The sequence below is a fragment of the Triticum aestivum genome, chromosome 7A (genome assembly GCF_018294505.1).
Source record: "Triticum aestivum cultivar Chinese Spring chromosome 7A, IWGSC CS RefSeq v2.1, whole genome shotgun sequence".
Classification (NCBI taxonomy): domain Eukaryota; kingdom Viridiplantae; phylum Streptophyta; class Magnoliopsida; order Poales; family Poaceae; genus Triticum; species Triticum aestivum.
In genome coordinates, this window is record NC_057812.1 from 159860191 (window position 1) to 159878920 (window position 18730).

The 18730-nt window shown below is 46.2% G+C and overlaps 2 protein-coding genes across 3 annotated transcripts; both read left to right on the forward strand.

The window, feature by feature from the left end:
* Positions 1-1528: 1528 nt before the first annotated feature.
* Positions 1529-7227, forward strand: LOC123150091 (O-fucosyltransferase 15). Of its 2 annotated transcripts, none has more exons than XM_044569890.1 (10): positions 1529-1992; positions 2863-2952; positions 3059-3173; positions 3294-3355; positions 3961-4049; positions 4168-4288; positions 4379-4522; positions 4879-5207; positions 5402-5642; positions 6173-7227. In XM_044569890.1, exons 1-10 carry the CDS (start codon positions 1732-1734, stop codon positions 6482-6484), a joined length of 1764 nt encoding a protein of 587 aa, XP_044425825.1. In that variant the 5' UTR covers positions 1529-1731; the 3' UTR covers positions 6485-7227. The 2 variants fall into 2 exon arrangements, with proteins under 2 accessions (XP_044425825.1, XP_044425826.1); XM_044569891.1 differs by having other exon boundaries at positions 1823-1992; positions 2867-2952.
* Positions 7228-10924: 3697 nt separating this feature from the next.
* LOC123149751 (glutathione gamma-glutamylcysteinyltransferase 1-like) lies at positions 10925-15396 on the forward strand. Its single transcript, XM_044569472.1, has 6 exons — positions 10925-11517; positions 11614-11777; positions 12750-12801; positions 12884-13111; positions 13198-13704; positions 14990-15396. Exons 1-6 carry the CDS (start codon positions 11047-11049, stop codon positions 15068-15070), a joined length of 1503 nt encoding a protein of 500 aa, XP_044425407.1. The 5' UTR covers positions 10925-11046; the 3' UTR covers positions 15071-15396.
* Positions 15397-18730: the final 3334 nt, after the last annotated feature.

An 18730-nucleotide genomic window follows, 5' to 3' on the forward strand; every position in this document is an offset into this window, starting at 1 on the left:
CTATCCCTACACCATTGCTTTCTTCCTGCTTCTAGCCCGTCATGGAGCCCTTCATGTCTATGACACGGTACAACGGTCTGCTGCCAACTGTGAGGGCATACGAGGTTGGCAGCGTTGACATCGTCACGCGCGACTAGAGATTTTGAAAAGGGGAATTGGGGAATCTGAAGCCGCGTGCCAAGGATTTGGGTAGTGCTACCTAGGAACCTTCTAAAGTAAAACCGGTACACCGTTGGGAGATTTTCTCGGAATTTACCGAGAGAGGGGTGCATGCCGCAAGCCGATGTGGCATGCCAAGTGTCACCATGGGAGCAATTTGTAGGAAATTAAATCCGCATTAGTGTTAAAGGGCCACTTTTCTATGTTTTTAGTTCTTGTATGATTTTGTCCCATGAGTACAAGTTTATGTACCAAATGCGCTAGTATTAACTCTGATTTTTTGACGAAAATTAAGGGCCAGTTCTTTTGGGTGCTGTGAAAATAATATGCCCCTCCCGAGATTATTCTAAAAACCCAACATAAATTTTATTTTTAGAAGTTTACCAATTCTTTTGGAGCTTCCGACCGGCTGTAAAAATAAGCTGCCCCTCCCAAATTTATTCTAGAAGTCAAACATAAAATTTTATTTTCAGAAGCCTGCCAATTCTTTTGAGGCTTAGGACTGGCTGTGAAAATAAGCTGCCCCCTCTCCAACATATTCTAAGCCTAACCTAAAATTTTATTTTAGAAGCCTAGCCCAGAAGAACCATCCCTAACTCTGAATTCATATATGTAGCACATACGACAACACTTTTCTTTCCTCTCTCCCAAGGCATTTTGGGAAAGCCTTCCTCCCATCGATCTCCGCAGGCAATCCGTGGATTGCCTCCCCTCTGCCTGCCACTCCGGCGGCCGGTGGCGGGGAGGAGATTCCTGGTGTCCCGGCTCCTGCTAGTAGATAGGTAGGGTTTTAGTCCTCATAGGGGCGGCGTTTGGACGGATGGCGGCGCTCCTTCTTCGAGTCAGTCTTCTGAGCTCCGATCCTCCTCAAGTTCGTTCGTTAGGATGGATTAGATGGAGCTCCGGCGTACATTCCTGCCAGCTCCTTGGGGCGACAAGGTTAGGGTTTTCTCGTTGAGTGTACGCAACAACGATATTTGCTGTCAGGTTCTTTAGATCTATTCAAGGATTCAAAGACGATGACTGCGGCTCTAGGGCGCTGGTCCTTAAGGGCACGTGCACGAAGACTTCTCGACTGTCATCGACAAGGTCTGGCCGGCTCTGGTATGGGAGCGGCGACAACGACGCGTCGATGGCTCGTTTAGGCGACGGCAATGGTCGCTCCGTGGTCATCTCGATGTAATTTTTATTAAGTTAGAGGTGCTTTGTACTTCCGATGAATCTTTATAGTAGATTTGATCCTTTTCAAAATAAAGAAAAAGAAAAGGAGGAAGAAGCACGCTCACCTCACGTGTCCGTCCGCACAGCTTCCTTCCTTCGGTGCCACGCCTACAGCTAACGAACTTTTTAACCCATCCCTCCCTCCTCCGATCTGCACACAACTCCAGCGTGCAACACACTTTCCATCAATCAATCAATTAAACTAAGCTCGCATTCAATCGCAGCCGCACTCCGCTAAACCCACGCCGATCATCCCACTCCCACCCACGCAGCTCGCTCGATTCCCACTTCCACCAAATCCCCTGCCTCCCCGCGCGCGCGCCTGAGATCCAAATCCGGCCGCCGCCCGCGATGCCGGAGGCGGCGTCGCCGCCGCCGCTGCTCCCGCCGCCGGCCTCTGCGAGCTCCCCGGCCGCCTCCGTGCTGCGGGCTCGGCGGCGGCGCAGGGCGTGGCGCCGCCCGCGCGGGCTGCTCTGCTGGGGCGCCCTGGTCGCCTTCTTCTTCCTCATGAACTGGTGGATGTTCTCCCACCTCCAGGACCCCGCCACGCGCCCGCGCTTCCGCCTCCGCCGCAACCCGCCCCGCGCGACCAACTCCTCGCTCTCCACCCTGGTAATGCCGGTGCTTCTCTTTGAGTGCTTCCTGGCTTTGATCCGGCTTAGGTCCTCGGGTTATGCTTGCTTCTAGGGGACGGAGAACATGGCTCGGTGCTACATTCCGCAACCTGGCTTTTTGGTTAAGAGGGTTTTTAGCCGGCGGACTTGAAAGAGTGCAAAATAGCAAAATGCAGTGTGTCGCGATGTTGAGCTACTATTTCATAAGCTTCAAAATTAATGTTGTGTTCTTCGACAAATACTTCGTAGTTGTACATCTACTATCCGTCAACTTGCTTTAGTACCATTGAGCTCAGAAACCCACTCTCTTGAGGTCATGGAAATTTATGGAGAAAAAGGACAGCATTTTCATGATATGCGCCTACCATGTCAGAGATTTCAAATCTAAATTCGAACTACACATCGAGAAGGAAAAAAAACAATCCTGCTGTCAGTATTGTCTGACTCTGTGGGCTATTACTCACCTGACTTGGATCAGACATTATTCACAGCAGAATTCGTCCTTTCCGTTTATCAATGTGTAGGCCAAATTTGGGTTTGAATTTTTATGTTATTGCAGGTGCATGCTGTGTTAATGTTGATATTTCGTTATTTTCAGAAATTTTCATGACTGTTAGAGGATTTCTCTCTGCTTGGGAGCACCGGGGGTACTATAATCCCAGGACTAGTCAATACACCCTCCTTATTTCCATTACTGGCATACATTATTGTTTTTACGGACAATGTCATTATGGGATGCCATGTAAGGTGCATCTTGCTTGAGGGAATGAAAGCTATCTTCTTTTTTTTGTATAAAGATAAACATGTATGCTGTTGGATATAATATAACATTACCGAGGGATGATTTTGTGTTTTCAAATGTTTCAAGGAAGAGGTGAATGCTACTGAAAAGGGGAAGAGGCCTCACCCGGTCATGCTCACACGCCTGCTCGCTTTGGTGGCCCATGCTTTGGCAGAGGTAGCAAAGCATTCATAAATGCAACTATGTGTTCATCTCAAGTTCAAAGTTGGTTCGGATGTTCATGAAAACTTTTCTTTTTTAATGTGTACTGTTAATCACCTAGGCAGATAATAGGCCAGAACCCAAAGACCTATGGAAAGAGCCAATAAATGCTACTTTGTGGAAACCTTGCTCTGACCAAAGGGATTGGGAAGCATCAGGCAATATCAGTTCATCAGGTAAACATTACTGTTGCTGTTTTGCACATACCCACACAGTATCAATGATCCCCCCCCCCCTCTTTGTTTTATGATTTATCACTCTGTTGTTTTAATTAGCCTCATGTTTGTTAACTACAGAGGGAACCAATGGTTACATCATCATCAGTGCAAATGGTGGAATAAACCAGCAAAGGGTAGCGGTGAGTAGTCCTAACTTGTGTAACATCAGATGCACTCTATTTAGTCCTCAAGGTTTTAGTGTGGAAGAGGTCTGCAGTTGTTACATGCAAATAGACTATGGGAAGAAGACTCTGTTTTCTTCGTTCCTTGATGGATTGGAGGATGGTGGTTTACTTGAGTTCTAACATCATACGAGACTCTGGGTTGTTCATTACCTGAATAATTGTAATCAATATCACACTTTACTTCATTTTAAGGGGTCATAAATTTAATGCATTTCATTTTTAAAGCAAGTTATGACTTATCCAGACTATGTACTATGTTCTGTGTTGAATCCGTATCCTCTTTATAAAAAGGGTTGCCATAAATATGATGTCAAAGCTTGGCCAAGGATGACAAACATCATTAGCATGAATCCCACAAGACTCTCACTTCACAGCAAGTTAGAGCAAGAGGATTGTAAACATTTTATTGTCTTATGTAATTTGAAACATCTTTCAGTTTTGCTGGTCTAATTAGAAGAAAAAATCTTGGAAGGAAACTACAGTTCAAGCTCTAGATTTCTTAACTGCTATTCAAACTTATTTCATTAATTTTAACTGCATTCTGGTTTATCTTCTAACAGATCTGCAATGCCGTTACCATATCCCGGTTGCTCAACGCAACTCTTGTCATTCCAAAGTTCTTGTACAGTAATGTTTGGCTGGACAAAAGGTATATTTCAACATTTCCTTACAAAATAAGTTAATCTTAGTCTTATGTGTTGATAGCTTCTGTCAGTGGTTGAATAATTCTATTATGTTCTAAAGTACAATTAAATTCAATATCGTAGCCAGTTTCGAGATATATATCAGGAGGATTATTTTATCAAATATTTGAAACCTGATATTCGGATTGTGAAGGAGCTTCCTTTGGAGTTGCAATCGTTAGATTTGGAGGCAATTGGTAGCCTTGTAAGTAATCTCTGATTTCCAGAAAGCTCTAGAGGTGGAAAAATGGTTTTGATGCTCATACTGTATTGCCCAACTCTTATTCTTCTGTAGGTTAATGATACAGATGTCATGAAAGAGGCAAAGCCAAGTATATATGTAAAAAAGATACTACCAATTTTACTGAAGAACAGAGTTGTCCACTTTGTAGGATTTGGCAACCGCTTATCTTTTGACCCGATACCTTTTCAACTTCAGGTATTGCCATTTTCTATTGTTTGTTTCCATTTACCTGCAAAGCCATATGCGTGTTAAATACCATGAGTTCTCTTCAAACATTGTTAGTCTAGGTTGCATAAATACTGGTGGTGGGCAGTGTATTTTTTACAAAACGCATACCAGAGCTATGACACGAGTTCCAACCCATAAGAGATACAATGAAGAAGCTATAACTATGTTCGTTTGCCAGGTTTCTTATTTCTCTGTTCCTGATTTAGCCACATATTAAAATTACATACATGAAACATGGATAAAGCATTAGAATTTCACTGTGTTAGTGAGAAATGATAATTTGAAAGCATGTTCTAACTATATATGTGCTAACTGTTCTACAGAGATTGCGATGCAGATGTAACTTTCATGCTCTTCGTTTTGTACACAAAATACAAGAAACTGGTGCATTACTTGTAGAGAGATTGCAAGGCCACATGCCCCATCTGTCGCCTTTGCAAGATAATCTTTTAGGTCATTTTGCTGGGAAATCCATCCCCAGTGGGAACAGGAACGAGTCGTCCAAATATCTAGCAGTTCATCTCAGATTTGAGATTGATATGGTTGCATACTCAATGTGTTACTTTGGTGGTGGGAAAGATGAGGAAGAGGAATTAGAGATGTATCGTCAAATTCATTTTCCTGTTCTGACAGAAATCAAGAGGACAACAAAGTATGTATGCCATCCTATGCTTTCCATTTCCAGTTACTTTTTGATGCCCTGTTTGGGCATTCATGACAATGAAATGATCTTCTTTGTATGTCTAATGTTGAAAAATGTTCCATCCGAATCAAATGCTGTCCAGTCAAATATATTTTGCCTTTCAGAAAAAATATACGTTTCTGAAAGTCCAACTATTGTTTCAGGTTGCCCTCTGCTGCTTTCTTGCGATCTGAAGGCAAATGCCCCCTTGCACCTGAAGAAGCTGTGCTTATGCTCGCTGCTATTGGTTTCAAGCGCAGGACTAGTATATATATTGCAGGTGCTGAAATTTATGGAGGGAGGCATAGGATGGCTGCCATAAGTCGCCTTTATCCTGCTTTAGTAACTAAAGAAACACTTCTGTCCCCATCGGAGCTTGAACCATTCAGAAACTTCTCATCGCAGGTAATTTTTGATAAGATGTTTTATTTGATTCCGTGTATAGGTGGAAAATTATGCAAACAAAGTGTTGTTAGACATGGATGTAAACCATTCATAAGCAAAGACACTTCTTGAAGGCCTTAAGCCTCGGATGGGTATGGACCTTAGATATAGCCTGCAATTTGATTGAAATGTATACAAGTTTGCATGTGCAACACCAGGAATGCTCTAATTGTATGTGCTCCACTCCAAAGGTGGCTCATGTGGGCAGCTTAAGTATTTCTTTTGCCAGTTCCGTACTAAAGGTGACTTATGTGTGAAATTCAAATTCGAACCACTAGAGTGGCACACATGATAAAGAATATTACTAATATCAGAATTTTGAATGAAAGTCTGCACATGCATGATAAAGAAGTGGAACCTTTCGTTTTCGAGGGTCAGCACGAACAACTGTGTTCTAATTGGGAGCTCTGCTCCTTAATTCGAAAAAAAGCACCTTATGCATTCTAATTATACTTGATGAAATAATTTCTTTTTTCTCTTGCCATTTGCAGTTGGCAGCTCTGGACTTTATTGCATGTGCATCAGCTGATGCATTTGCTATGACTGACCCAGGCAGCCAGTTCTCTTCTCTTGTTCAAGGATACCGCATGTACTATGGTGGTGGGGACCTTCCCACATTAAGACCAAATAAGCGTCGCCTAGCCAGCATACTTGTGAAGAATGCCACAATAGAGTGGAAGGAATTTGAAACAAGAGTAAACAAACTCATACAGCAAACTAAGCAAGTCCATGAGAGGCCAATTGCGAGGAGCATATTCAGACATCCGCGTTGTCCAGAGTGTATGTGCAGAACAGATAATTGAGACATTTTGGAAGTTTCTTGAGCTTGTAACTGTATTATGCAGCCAGTGGCCCAGAGCTTGTTTTGGCTCTTTGGCTGATACCTCGACATGAAGCACCACTGGAATCAACTTGGAGATTGGGTGACAAAGCTCTCACTTTAAGCTGAACAACAACCTTGCATTCTAAATATGGTTCCAGCACAGCTGATTGGGATCAAATTCAATTTACTGACTGCTCTGATCAGTTTGACATTGCGTTGGATTTGGATTGTGGTAGATCAGCAACTAATTTTTGCATCTGAGCTACGGTGTTGCTGCTGCCGTATTTTTGATAGGTCAGGCTGGGAACAGCATTGTTACCGCGAGTGTATTATCTGTATATCTGACAGATGGAAAAGCAACTATATTATTTCTGTTCAGAGTTCAGAAGATCTATCATTTGTCAACACAGGCTTCTGGCTTTGTGCGATTGGAGCATGCCATATCAATTGTGGTTTGTCCATCATTTGTTGAGTCAAGTTCTCCAACTCGCTGTACATTTTGTTCTCATTCCTTTTCAGTGGGTAATGTTGTACTATACGAGCCGTACATATTGTAAGTTCATACCAAAGGGCAAAGTTAGCAATGCTGCCATTTTGTGTATCTATACATTGTGTATCATCAAAGTGCAGACTTGCAGTGTCGTGCTGCTGCTATGAGGACGATCTCCATTCTCTTTTCGAATTTCCTCATGATTTTGGCAGAAATACTATTGAAATTTCTTACTAGCTCCTGTTCTTCTGCTTCCAACTTGTACAAGTAGTACCTCTGCAGCTCCCTCTTGGTATGTCATATGGCTGTCTGAATCCTTGATGGCTGGGGCCTATCAATTGAACAGTTGCTTGAGATTACTGAAGTTTCAGTCACTTTGTTGTTAGCTTTGTGATTTGCATCTAATGAAGGTAGATTTTATGGAAAGTGGATGTTTACCTTTTTAAAGGAAGGTTGGCTGTTTACTTGACTGGTCAAAGTACTTTCTTAATGGACCAGCTCATAATATGTGCTACTATAAATCTATCAGCAACCCAGATGGGTTGACTAGGATGGCCTAAAAATGATCAGATCAAAATATAAGAAAGAAGGATTAAAAATGTTGGCACAAAACCCTGACAGAAGTTTAAAATTTAAAATCAACAGACATAAATTATCACAACTTAAATAGAACAACATGTTCTATATACATGGCATGAATCATGCCCTTTTCTGAAACGTGCAAGCACAAGTGAAATATGGTGCGACTTTGGGTTAGAAAGTCAACTTAGATTGCAATAACTTCTGCTGCCTAGGAATTAGCAAAAGTGTAATACTTTTTCTTTTGGAACCGTGCAAGAGAGCTATTACATGTAATCAAATAGATTTAATAAAATGACCGCATGCATCCTTCTTATTGGAGTATAATGTCCGGCCCTCAGATCTGGTTAGGTGCATAAACTTACAACCAAGAGGTTCAGGGTTTAAAACCCAGTAAATACAATAAATAATTACGGCCCGTCCTGCTTCCGCTACCCACGTCATAAGCTCCAAAGGAGCATAGCCGTAAGGGTCCCAGAGAGTCTTTTTCCAGATCCTTTAATCAGGGTTTTCCTCTCTTTTGCCGGTCACTTTGATCGGCGTCTATTTTTTTGGTTTTTCGATCTATGATTGATTTACGTCGCCCACCGTCATTCGTCATCTTCAACACGCGTCTACTTCATCGTCTTCGGTTGGATCCGTCGTCGCACGGACTTAACGCACAGCCGTGGCAGCTGCTCGCGTTGTCCCGCGTCCCACGCTACATGTACTCTGGCTACCTCCTCGAGCGTTGGGCGTTGGCCGATTCTCCGCGTGGCCCCGCGTCCTTGCATGTGCTACATCGGCTTAAGCCTTGATCGCCCGTGCATCCCGCATGGCAACGTGTGCCTAGCCTGGCCGGTTGCATGTAGGTGCTTGTGTTGGCATCCGAGATTGCACCTAAGGGCTGCGCATCTGCACCCGCTCCTGCCAAGTCCGGCCCCTAGCGGACAATTCATCTTCACGGCAATCAGATTGATCATCTGAGTGCTCGTGATTTATTTTCACGGACGTCGTTAAGTACAACGCGTCTCTTCGTTGATCGAGCAACGGGTTGTACCTGCGTTGTTTTTTTAGACCGCAGTGCCGTCGCTCCGTGGTTTTTCTCGTGGCTGCACCGATCTGCGCCACAGCTGCGTCGTTTCTTCGGGCCGTAGTGTCGCGGCATGTGATCCCCGCCGTCGCCCTGAGGCCGTTCCCGTGATTGCACCACCTCGCGCGCTGCCACTGCGTCGCTCCTTCGGGCCGTAGTGCCGCGGCCCGCGGTCAACCGCCGCACCGAGGCCGTCCGCTCCAGGCCGTCCCCGAGGCTGCACCGACCCTCGCGCTGCCGATGCGTCGTCCCGTCGGGCCGTAGCGAACGTGGCACGCGATCCCTGCAACCGTCCTGAGGCCTTCTCCGCTGTCGCCCCGACCTGCCCGCCGCCGGTGCGTCGCCCCTTCGGGCCGTAACGCTACGACCCGCGGTCCACCGGTTCACGTGCGTTGACTTTCACGTGATATGCGCCGCGCCACCTCCCTTGGCGCGGGAACGTCACCGCCCGCACCGGTCTTCGTCACGCTGTCGGGTTCATTATCGTCTACTTCGAGCACCACCGCCACTCTCCTTCTCTAGCCGCCGCCGCCTCCTCCTTAGGCCGCCGCCACCGCTGCTCTTCTTCCGCGGCTCCACGGCGACTACCTTGACACCGGTGACCCCGACTCGACACCGACCATGGCATTCTTCGCATGGCTACCTCGACTACAGCTACACCACCTACGCTCTCGGCTACATCGACAACCGGCACAAAGGGCTACCGCCTTGCTTGAGCAACCTCGTCGGTTGCCACTCCAGCCACGACTCCGCAATGCATCGCCTCTTATGACTGGGGGGGGGGGGGGTGTCCGTCGGCTTCCCTTCGGATTATTCTCCAGTCTCACTGCCTGCGTTGCTACCGTTGTAACCGCGGGAGGATGTTGAGTATTGTGTTTAGTTTGGAAATATGAGATAGACTAGGATATGTCCCAGCTTGTCTTATACTCCAAGTTGTTCAAGTTGACCATGTACTCCTATATATATGCCCATGAGGCTCAAGCAACACAACAACGACTATTCCACCAATCCCTCTCTTCTTTCTAACACTTTCTTCTTTCTTCCCTCCAACTTTCTGCCACTCCTTCCCCTTCCATTTCGTTTTCATGTTCGAGCTTGTTCGTATTATCACCTTCCCAAGAAGATTGGAGGAGATCAAAAGTGATTTTGACCTGCAACAGATTTATATTAGTCCCCCTCAATCATCTTCAATCCCCATCAAACCCAACAAGCCCTTAAGGTGTTGACAAAAGAGCCAACCAAAGTCATTGGTTGTAAGGTTTTTGGCATGATCAGGATATTTTTAAACCCATAGCCGAAGGTGGTAGTTGTCTTATTGTTAATGTTCATCGGTCGTTATGGTGTGATGTTGGTACTCCTATCTCTCTTTTGTTGTAAGAAAATGTAATGTAATTAATTATGGCCTTTTTTATTTTTCCCCTCAGAAATAATCAAGACATAATTATTGCGAAAGACTAGGGATGAATGTGGCACATACTGCGAGTAGTAATAATGATTTTTTAGACGACGTAATAAAAATGAATTTAGGGTGTAACAAATGTCCAATTAACCCCATTAAAGGCCATGATCCATTTCGTTTCACACAGTTAGGAAAAAAGGTTATTCATCCCCAACAATGTGGTTTTGGCTACTATTCATGGTTAAATTTGTCATTTTTCTTCGGAAATGATAAATCGCGAATGTTCGGATTTTAAGCATGGCAGCTCGAATGTTTTTCATGGAAACTTTAGTTCACGCCTAAACCTGATCATTGGTCGGGCCGGGCTTGGGACAAAAACGAATTTAAGCCGGGCTTGGGCCGGGCTTAAATGTTTGGATTTTAAACATTGCAATTTTCTGACAAAAACGAATTGGGACAAAGATGCCATGTCTTAATAACTAAAGTTGCCACCTCGCGTCAACTAAAATTGTCGTGAAAAAACGTTCCGGATGAAATGCTTAAAATCCGAACGTTCGAAATTTATCGCGGTCCATTTTTTTCATGACATGTGGATCACATTTGTGTTTGAAATTCGGTGCCACGGTAGACACACATTCAGTCAACGTCGCGTGCAGAATTTTGTACGAATATTGGAGGGATATTATAAATCCATTTGCCGGCAACCGCAATCCAGAATCGGCCGCAGGATATGTACGAATTCCGACGAAAATTGACAGCTACCAGAAGAAAATACCACGGAAAGAATGTCAACTTTGGGCGAAATTTAAGCATCGAAATTAGGGAAGTGGAGCAGCACAACTGGCGGTCGACAGCGAGGCGCCGACGACGACTCCCAGGTTGAAATCCCATTGAATTTCAGGGGCGGAGGGAGAGGAATAAAAACGAGGAGAGCCGGGCCGACCGACAGGTGGCGAGATTCCCCGAAGCCGTCCGTACACTCGCAGCAGATCGGCCGGCGCGATGGAGGTGGCGTCGCTGTACCGGCGGGTGCTGCCGTCGCCGCCGGCGGTGGAGTTCGCGTCGGCGGAGGGGAAGCGGCTGTTCGCGGAGGCGCTGCAGGGCGGCACCATGGAGGGCTTCTTCAACCTCATCTCCTACTTCCAGACGCAGTCGGAGCCGGCCTTCTGCGGCCTCGCCTCCCTCTCCGTCGTGCTCAACGCGCTGGCCATCGACCCCGGCCGGCCGTGGAAGGGGCCCTGGCGCTGGTTCGACGAGTCCATGCTCGACTGCTGCGAGCCCCTCCACAAGGTCAAGGCCGAGGGCATCACCTTCGGCAAGGTCGTCTGCCTCGCGCACTGCGCCGGCGCCCGGGTCCAGTCCTTCCGCGCCGACCAGACCACCATCCACGACTTCCGCGCCCACCTCACGCGCTGCGCCTCCTCCCAGGACTGCCACCTCATCTCCTCCTACCACAGGAGCCCCTTCAAGCAGGTTGGTACACCCTCTCTCTGTTCCTCAATTCCCCAAAATTCCCCCCTGCTACTGGATCACACACAATGTCTGATGCGGCGTGCGGGGGTGCTGCAGACTGGGACTGGCCATTTCTCACCGATCGGCGGGTATCACGCCGAAAAGGACATGGCGCTCATCTTGGATGTCGCGCGCTTCAAATACCCTCCTCATTGGGTTCCATTGACGCTTCTCTGGGATGCCATGAACACGACTGATGAAGCAACAGGGCTTCTCAGGGGGTACCTTCTATTACCCATCTCTCTGTCTCTTATTATCACAGTTTCCTTGGTCAACATTGTACTCCTGTATAAGATGCTGTTGGAATGTAGTTCAGTTCGCTGTCCTGTTACCTTGTAGTCAAACAGGAGATTTGGGATTAAGCAGCTGCATTTAGGCTACACTACTGTTCATTGATTATCTGGATACACGCTGCTGCTTTGATCTTGTATTGACATGCGGTTTACTAATAGTTCTAAAATTAATATTTGGTTTAAGAAAACCTGCTCTGTATGGTTGGTATTTTTATGTACTTTGGTATCATAGATAGTAAAATTTGCAACGTGCCCTATGGGCTGCAGTTTCATTTTTATTAGGTTCTTGAGCCATGTTATTGCAGGGAGCATCTTGATTTCTTCAGTTGCAATTGTTTAGTTCATTTCCTTTTTGCCTTCTTGATTAGCTCGACATGCTTCATTGGGAAAGACTGGGTGTTTGCTCTAACTCAATGCTACTTGAGGTGCCTGATTATTTTGGTTCTGATGTAATGCTACTCCAGTTGTAGTTTAGTACTCCCTCCGTTCCTAAATATAAGTCTTTTTTAGAGATTTCAACATGGACTACATACGGATGTATATAGACATAGTTTAGAGTGTAGATTCGCTCATTTTGCTTCGTATGTAGTCCATATTGGAATCTCTAAAAAGACATATATTTAGGAACGGAGGGAGTAGTTCTTACAACTAGCTGGCTAGCTGCATTATATCATGTGTCTGTGTAGAGTCGTAGACCTTGACATCACATTACACATGTTTTATCTCCTGTACATTCAGATCTTTCCAGGTAACCGACTGTAGACCTGCCTGTTCATTTAGAGAAAACATAGACTGCAAAATTGAACTGTTGTTCTAGTTCTTCCTATGGAAATTCAAAAATAGGTTATGAAACTGCAGTGTTGCATGCCACCTTATGATGGTGTTGTCTTTATTTGATAGGTTCATGCTTGTATCAAGGCGCAGTTCAGCTCCTTCATTGCTCTACACAGTGGTAACATGCCATTGCTATGCTGTATCAAATGCAAATTGACATCTTCGATTCTCCTTTTCTCATTGCTTCCAATTTTTTGAAGAGTTGCGGCCATGGAAGTTGGAAAAGCATGGCAAAGTATTGTGTGGAAGATGTACCCAATCTACTGAAGGATGAGAATCTAGACAATGTTACAACACTTCTGTCCCGCCTAGTGGAATCTCTCCCAGCTAATGCTGGAGATTTGATCAAATGTGTCATTGAAGTTAGGAGAAAAGAGGAAGGTGAATCAAGCTTGAGCAAAGAGGAGAAAGAAAGGCTTTTTTTGAAGGTCAGTTTCCTTTTGCTTTGCTGATGCTGATTTACCGTTACTGTTTCTCCCTTGCATAACACACCATATACTCTGTTAATTTTCAGGAAAAAGTATTACAGCAAATCCGTGATACTGATCTTTTCAGAGTAGTCCACGAACTGCAATATCCCAAGGGGCTATGTGGTAGTTGCTCATCTTCAAGTGATGAAGATTCGCTTGCCGAGATTGCAGCCACTGTGTGCTGCCAAGGAGCTGCATTCCTATCTGGTAACCTTGTATCTAGAGATGGGTTCTGCTGCCGAGAAACATGTATCAAATGTATAGAAGCAAATGGTGATGGACTAAAGACTGTTATCTCAGGAACCGTGGTATCTAAAGGGAATGAACAGGGTGTTGATTTGCTTTTACCAACATCCTCATCAAAAACAAGCTTATGCAATTCAAACTTGAGGAGCAAGATTGTCAAGTATCCATCAAGCACAGATGTTCTAACTGTCCTACTGCTGGTTTTACAGCCTAACACATGGCTTGGCATAAAAGATGAGAACGTGAAAGCTGAATTTCAGAGTCTTGTTTCAACAGACAATCTTCCTGATCTTCTTAAACAGGAGGTGCGTTGATTCAGCCCAAGTATCTCACGTTTCTATTTACCTTGCTCCTTAGCAACATGTTTTAAATTTATTTTCTCTAATGCAAATTATATCAAGCTTTGTGCTAAATGAATCAGTAATTCAGTATCCTATTAATACTCAGTAGGAAACCTGAGATAGGTATCCGAAACCAGCACCATTAACGACAGACAAATAGAAAGCGCAACTGAATCTTTTTTATCCTCTTTACACTAACGAAGTTAATCTTATGTACTTCCTGTATTGAGTGTGGTAGTCTGGGACTCTGTGATATATTGCAAGTTTTGACTTTCTGTTGTATTTGGGGTGTCTTAGGCAGTGGTAATCTGCTACATGAGTCCATGAATTGCCCACAGCTTGCATAGCCTATTCTAACTTCTTTTGGTTTTCCTGAAATGAATTTGGTTCTGGGTGCATCTTTTTTATGTCTTTTTATTTAAATTTATCTTGCCACATTGCGCTTTGAGCCGGCTAACTCCTACAGATGCAGACATTGGTCTACATGCCATCATATAAGATGGATATTCTAAGTTATAGCAAGTTTTCATATGAATTCAGGAGCTGAGTTGTGTATCAAACTGTTACGGGCACATATGTGAGTAAGAAACGTAAGCGAATAGGTGAAAATGAGATTAAGGGTAAGGATACAAAAAACGGATCTACTATTGCAGCAAGCCAGTACTCGGAACCACGTGGTTATCAGCCGGTTACTGTCTTACTGGTCTTTATGTATTTTCGTCCTCAATGTCTGTGCTCCTTTGGTGACTCATGAGCATTTACGACAAGGTTTTCATTTAATTTGGTGTTAGAACACCTCTTTCCAGATGGGTATCTACTTTACCAGCCCAGCTCATGCTGTCAATTTTCCTGACTGCTCTCTCTCTCTCTCTCTCTCTCTCTCTCTCTGACAGCAGACTGCTACTTTTAATCATCATTGTACCCACATGTTTTTCTTCCTGAATAAGCCTAAATTCCATGGGACAGTCCCATTCGTATTCCCATGAGAGGAAACAATAGTTAGTTTATTCCTAAATGAACTCCCAAAGCCTATTATGTACTCCCTCCGTTCCCAAATATAAGTCTTTTTTAGAGATTCCAACAAGTGACTACATACGGAGCAAAATGAGTGAATCTACACTCTAAAATATGTCTACATACATCCGTATGTTGTAGTCCATTTGAAATGTCTAAAAAGACTTACATTTAGGAACGGAGGGAGTATGAAGTATTATATGTACTGTAACTGGATTCTGTTTCTTGTTAACAGATACTGCATCTAAGGCGGCAGCTCCATTATTTGGCTGGTTGTAAAGGACAGGAGGCATGTCAAGAGCCTCCATCCCCTTAGTGACGCTGCTGCGATAATCTGCTCACTTGATTAGGAGATAAGGCCCTTGGAGATCCCACGAGCATACTATCGAGGCAAAAATATATGATTCAATAAACAGACTTACTTCGTGAGGTAGGAGGACATACTAAGGATCAAGTAATAGGATTTTGAGAGAGTATTGGAGCCAAGATAGCTGGTAACATCCTGGTTACCGGTCTCTTTTGGTTCACTATATATGTAAATTCTTTTGTGTTTATATAATTTTCTTCGACTATGTACCCATTCGGTTCCATTAACCATGAACACCAAGATTTCACTGAACTAGTAAAACACCTGTCAGCCAACGTGGAGACACGGAATAACCTGCTTCTGTGTGGAACTGATAGATTCACAGGAGCAAAATTATACAGATGCCAGATCGCAATGAAATTTAAATTGGTATTCACAACAGATATGCTACTTGGTATCCAATTGTCAGACTAAGCCTGCATGAATAATAGCCGGCCACCTGACAGTGAGTGTTGGTAAAAATGCTACTCCCTCTGTTTTTGTATACAAGGTCACTTCTTGTTTTTTTTGTCAAACTTTGACTTGTAATTTTGGTGTTCATAATATGGGTTATATACTTATATGTCATCAAAAAATATATCAGCAGAAAGTTCTTTGAAATGTGCATCCAATGACATATTTTTTGTGGCACATAGCTCACATTTTGTTGGTAAATTAATAATCAAAATTAAGCATAAATATATGACGTGGTCTTGTATACAAAAACGGAGCGAGTACTGAAATTTGTAGCTACTCAATCCCGACTACTTGGAGTGCAAGCCGCTTGTTCCTCTGCGCTGACCTGTAGCGACAGTAGCTCAGCATTTGATATGTTTCGTGTCTACTATCGAAAGAGACGGCCTTTCCCTTTTCAGAAGCTTGTTTCGCATATAAAAGTGTTTAAGAAGCAACCGCTATAAACAGAACTTGGCGGCTCTAATCCTTGTGATAAGAAATGTTGGAGTGCAGCTATTGCTGACTGATGTGGCAAAAAGGACTTGTTGACCAAGGCAGAGAAATCGGGGAACTGCTGCCTTGTGGAAGGGGGTGTCAAGATCAAACGACTTGTTTTACTTGCTTCCCAAGAAGTTGTTTTTTTTTTCGGGAAAAAACCTCCGATCCATTCATCTACTGTTAAGGTAGTAGAAAGACATTCGAAGTAAAACTCATATTCAGATCCTTAGAACACCTAGCGATGACTATAAGCATAGGAGTGAGTTGAAGACACACCGCCGTTATCACCCATCACCGAAGCCGGCAAACCTTCTTGTAAACAGTCAGAAAATTATCGTGCTAAGACCCCAGAGGACCAACACACTAGTACAACAAGCGGCGATGATGAAGAAAAGCGTATATTGAAAAAAATTCAACCTGTGAAACGCGCGAGCGGAGCAACCAGATGTCTCCTCCGCCCTCTCCTCCCCTTCCGGCGTCCGCTCCCTTGCCCGCGGCGCTGCACGCCCCCCTGCCCGCGGCCTCCGCTCCCCTCCCGCTGCGGTACGTCGACCTGGCTCATGCGTCCCTGTGCCTCTTCCTGGCCTGGGGGAGGAGGTCTGTCTCCCCCACCTCCCTCGTCTACCTGCCTCCTGCTTCGAACCTTCAGACCACCTTCTCTGTCTAGCTGTCTCCTCCTCTAAGCTTTGGTTCGATGAACTGCTCGCTGGAGCCCTTCTTCAAGCCTTCATTGGAGGGGTTGCGCGCTGCTTCAACGCTCGCCTCCTCCACGACCAGACCTTCCTCTTCTCAGTCCCGCAGGCCGGTTTCGCGGCAAATCTCCTTTGTTTCCGTCCTGTCCACCACCGTCTTTTCTCATTCCGTTTCCTTCCAGCCACCTCGCCTTTGTCACCCTCAACATCTTTGCCAGCTGCTCCTTCCTGCAGATCCCTCTCTGATCTGCTCCTCCTGAACTTTGCGGCTGGCCTCAAGTTTGAAAATGTCGCCTGGCTTCGCCTCAAGTCCTTTGTTACCGTCCCCTCGGCCCCCGCGGCACCAGCCTGCCGGCTTCTAATCAGCTTCATCCAATTCCCCCTCCCTCTCTCGCATGTTCTTTGTAATCGCATCCTCCACTGCATGTTTGGCGGGGATCCTCGGCAGTTCCACTCCGCCCCCATTGCGGTCGATGATTTCTCCTTCTCGGTTGCCAACCGGGGGGTGGGCGATCTTCTCATCTCGTTCGGAGACTTCCGAAGACCTGGAATGGACATTCGCTTCTCGATGCCCTTGGCTCCCTACGCCCCAGCATGCGGCGCTCCCTCGGTGTCCCTGTCGGGCATGGCGATCCGGCTGCATCGAGTGACGACTGACTCGTCTCGGCCATCGGTTAAGGTTCGTCAATTACGATTCGGGTTTAAGTTTCGTTCCCATATCCTGCGTAGTTTTAAGTTACCTGTGGTCCCTCCACCATACACCACTCCAGATCCTAATATTCATGCTATCCTCTGGATAAGTTTTTTTTTTCAGCAGTAGCAAAACCAAGTGCATGCATTGTTAAATCGGCCCTGGATCACTTCTTCTCGGGTAGTGCTAGCTTTGTCGTCCTTCGCTTCCAGGCTAATATCTTCCTCGCGCTTGTTTCCTTTGTGGACATTTTGAATGAAATCACTCAACGGTCGCCTGTCTCTCCCCCTGGCATTACGCTAGTTCTCACCCCCTCCTTTTCCGATGCACAGTCGGCCTTGGCCACGTCTTCGGGCCCACCCCTTCGACCAACCTTGGTTGCCAAGGAAACGGGCGCCCCCGCCACGCCCGCGACATGTGACGTCCGTTCCCGTTCGATCCTGGGCTGCGCGCCCCTGTTGCCTCCCCCTCCTCTTGCCCTGCAGCTACTCCGTTTGTTTAACCAAGCCCAGGACAGCGCTGTCGCTGTGACAGTGGCTACGCCGGGCACACGCGAGATGGCGCGCACCGCTGCCATGACATGTCCCCTCCCCAGCTCGAACCCTCACGTCCTAGCCCCTCCACCGCCGCTCGCCACTCCCTCCAACGCCGCATGCTTGCGTGCACCACCCCCCACCGTACCACCTCTCCATCAGCATTTAATGCAAACCTAACTCCCTCCCAGGCCTGCATGCACCCGGTGCATGAGCTTGCCCTCCCTGTTTCCACGTCCCCGGCCTTGGTCCACCAGAACCCTTGCTTCCCGACTAGTACGCCCTACAAAACCCCTACCCCCAAGGCACTCGAGAGTTCGCCGCTCCCCGCTTTCTCGCCGTCCTTGGCCTATGAGCTCAGTCCCATCGCCGCGGCGCCTGCCCCTGTGCCCTCCTATCGTGACGTTCTGCTCTCCCCGCCGTGGATGCCGCTCCTCGATCCTTGTGCCGCGCCCCGGCGCTCCTCTCGATGCCCCTCCCCCGCCCTACTTCAACGCACCCCGTTTGCCCCTTGCCAGTCCATCACCTCTCGCCCTCTCTGCTTCCGATGCTTAGCCGCTGACCACCTAGTCCGAGCCTGTAGAGATCCGGTCCGCTGCTCTCGCTGCGGCGGCTCCGGCCATCGTAGCTTTGCCTGTACCTCCAACCTCCCCCTCGCCCTCCAGCGCCTCCGCCTCCTTTTCCACCCACCCGCAATGGCTGCCCCCCACCCCCACTCGCTCGCTCCTGCCCCTGAGGGCCCTGCCAGAACTCTCCAGAC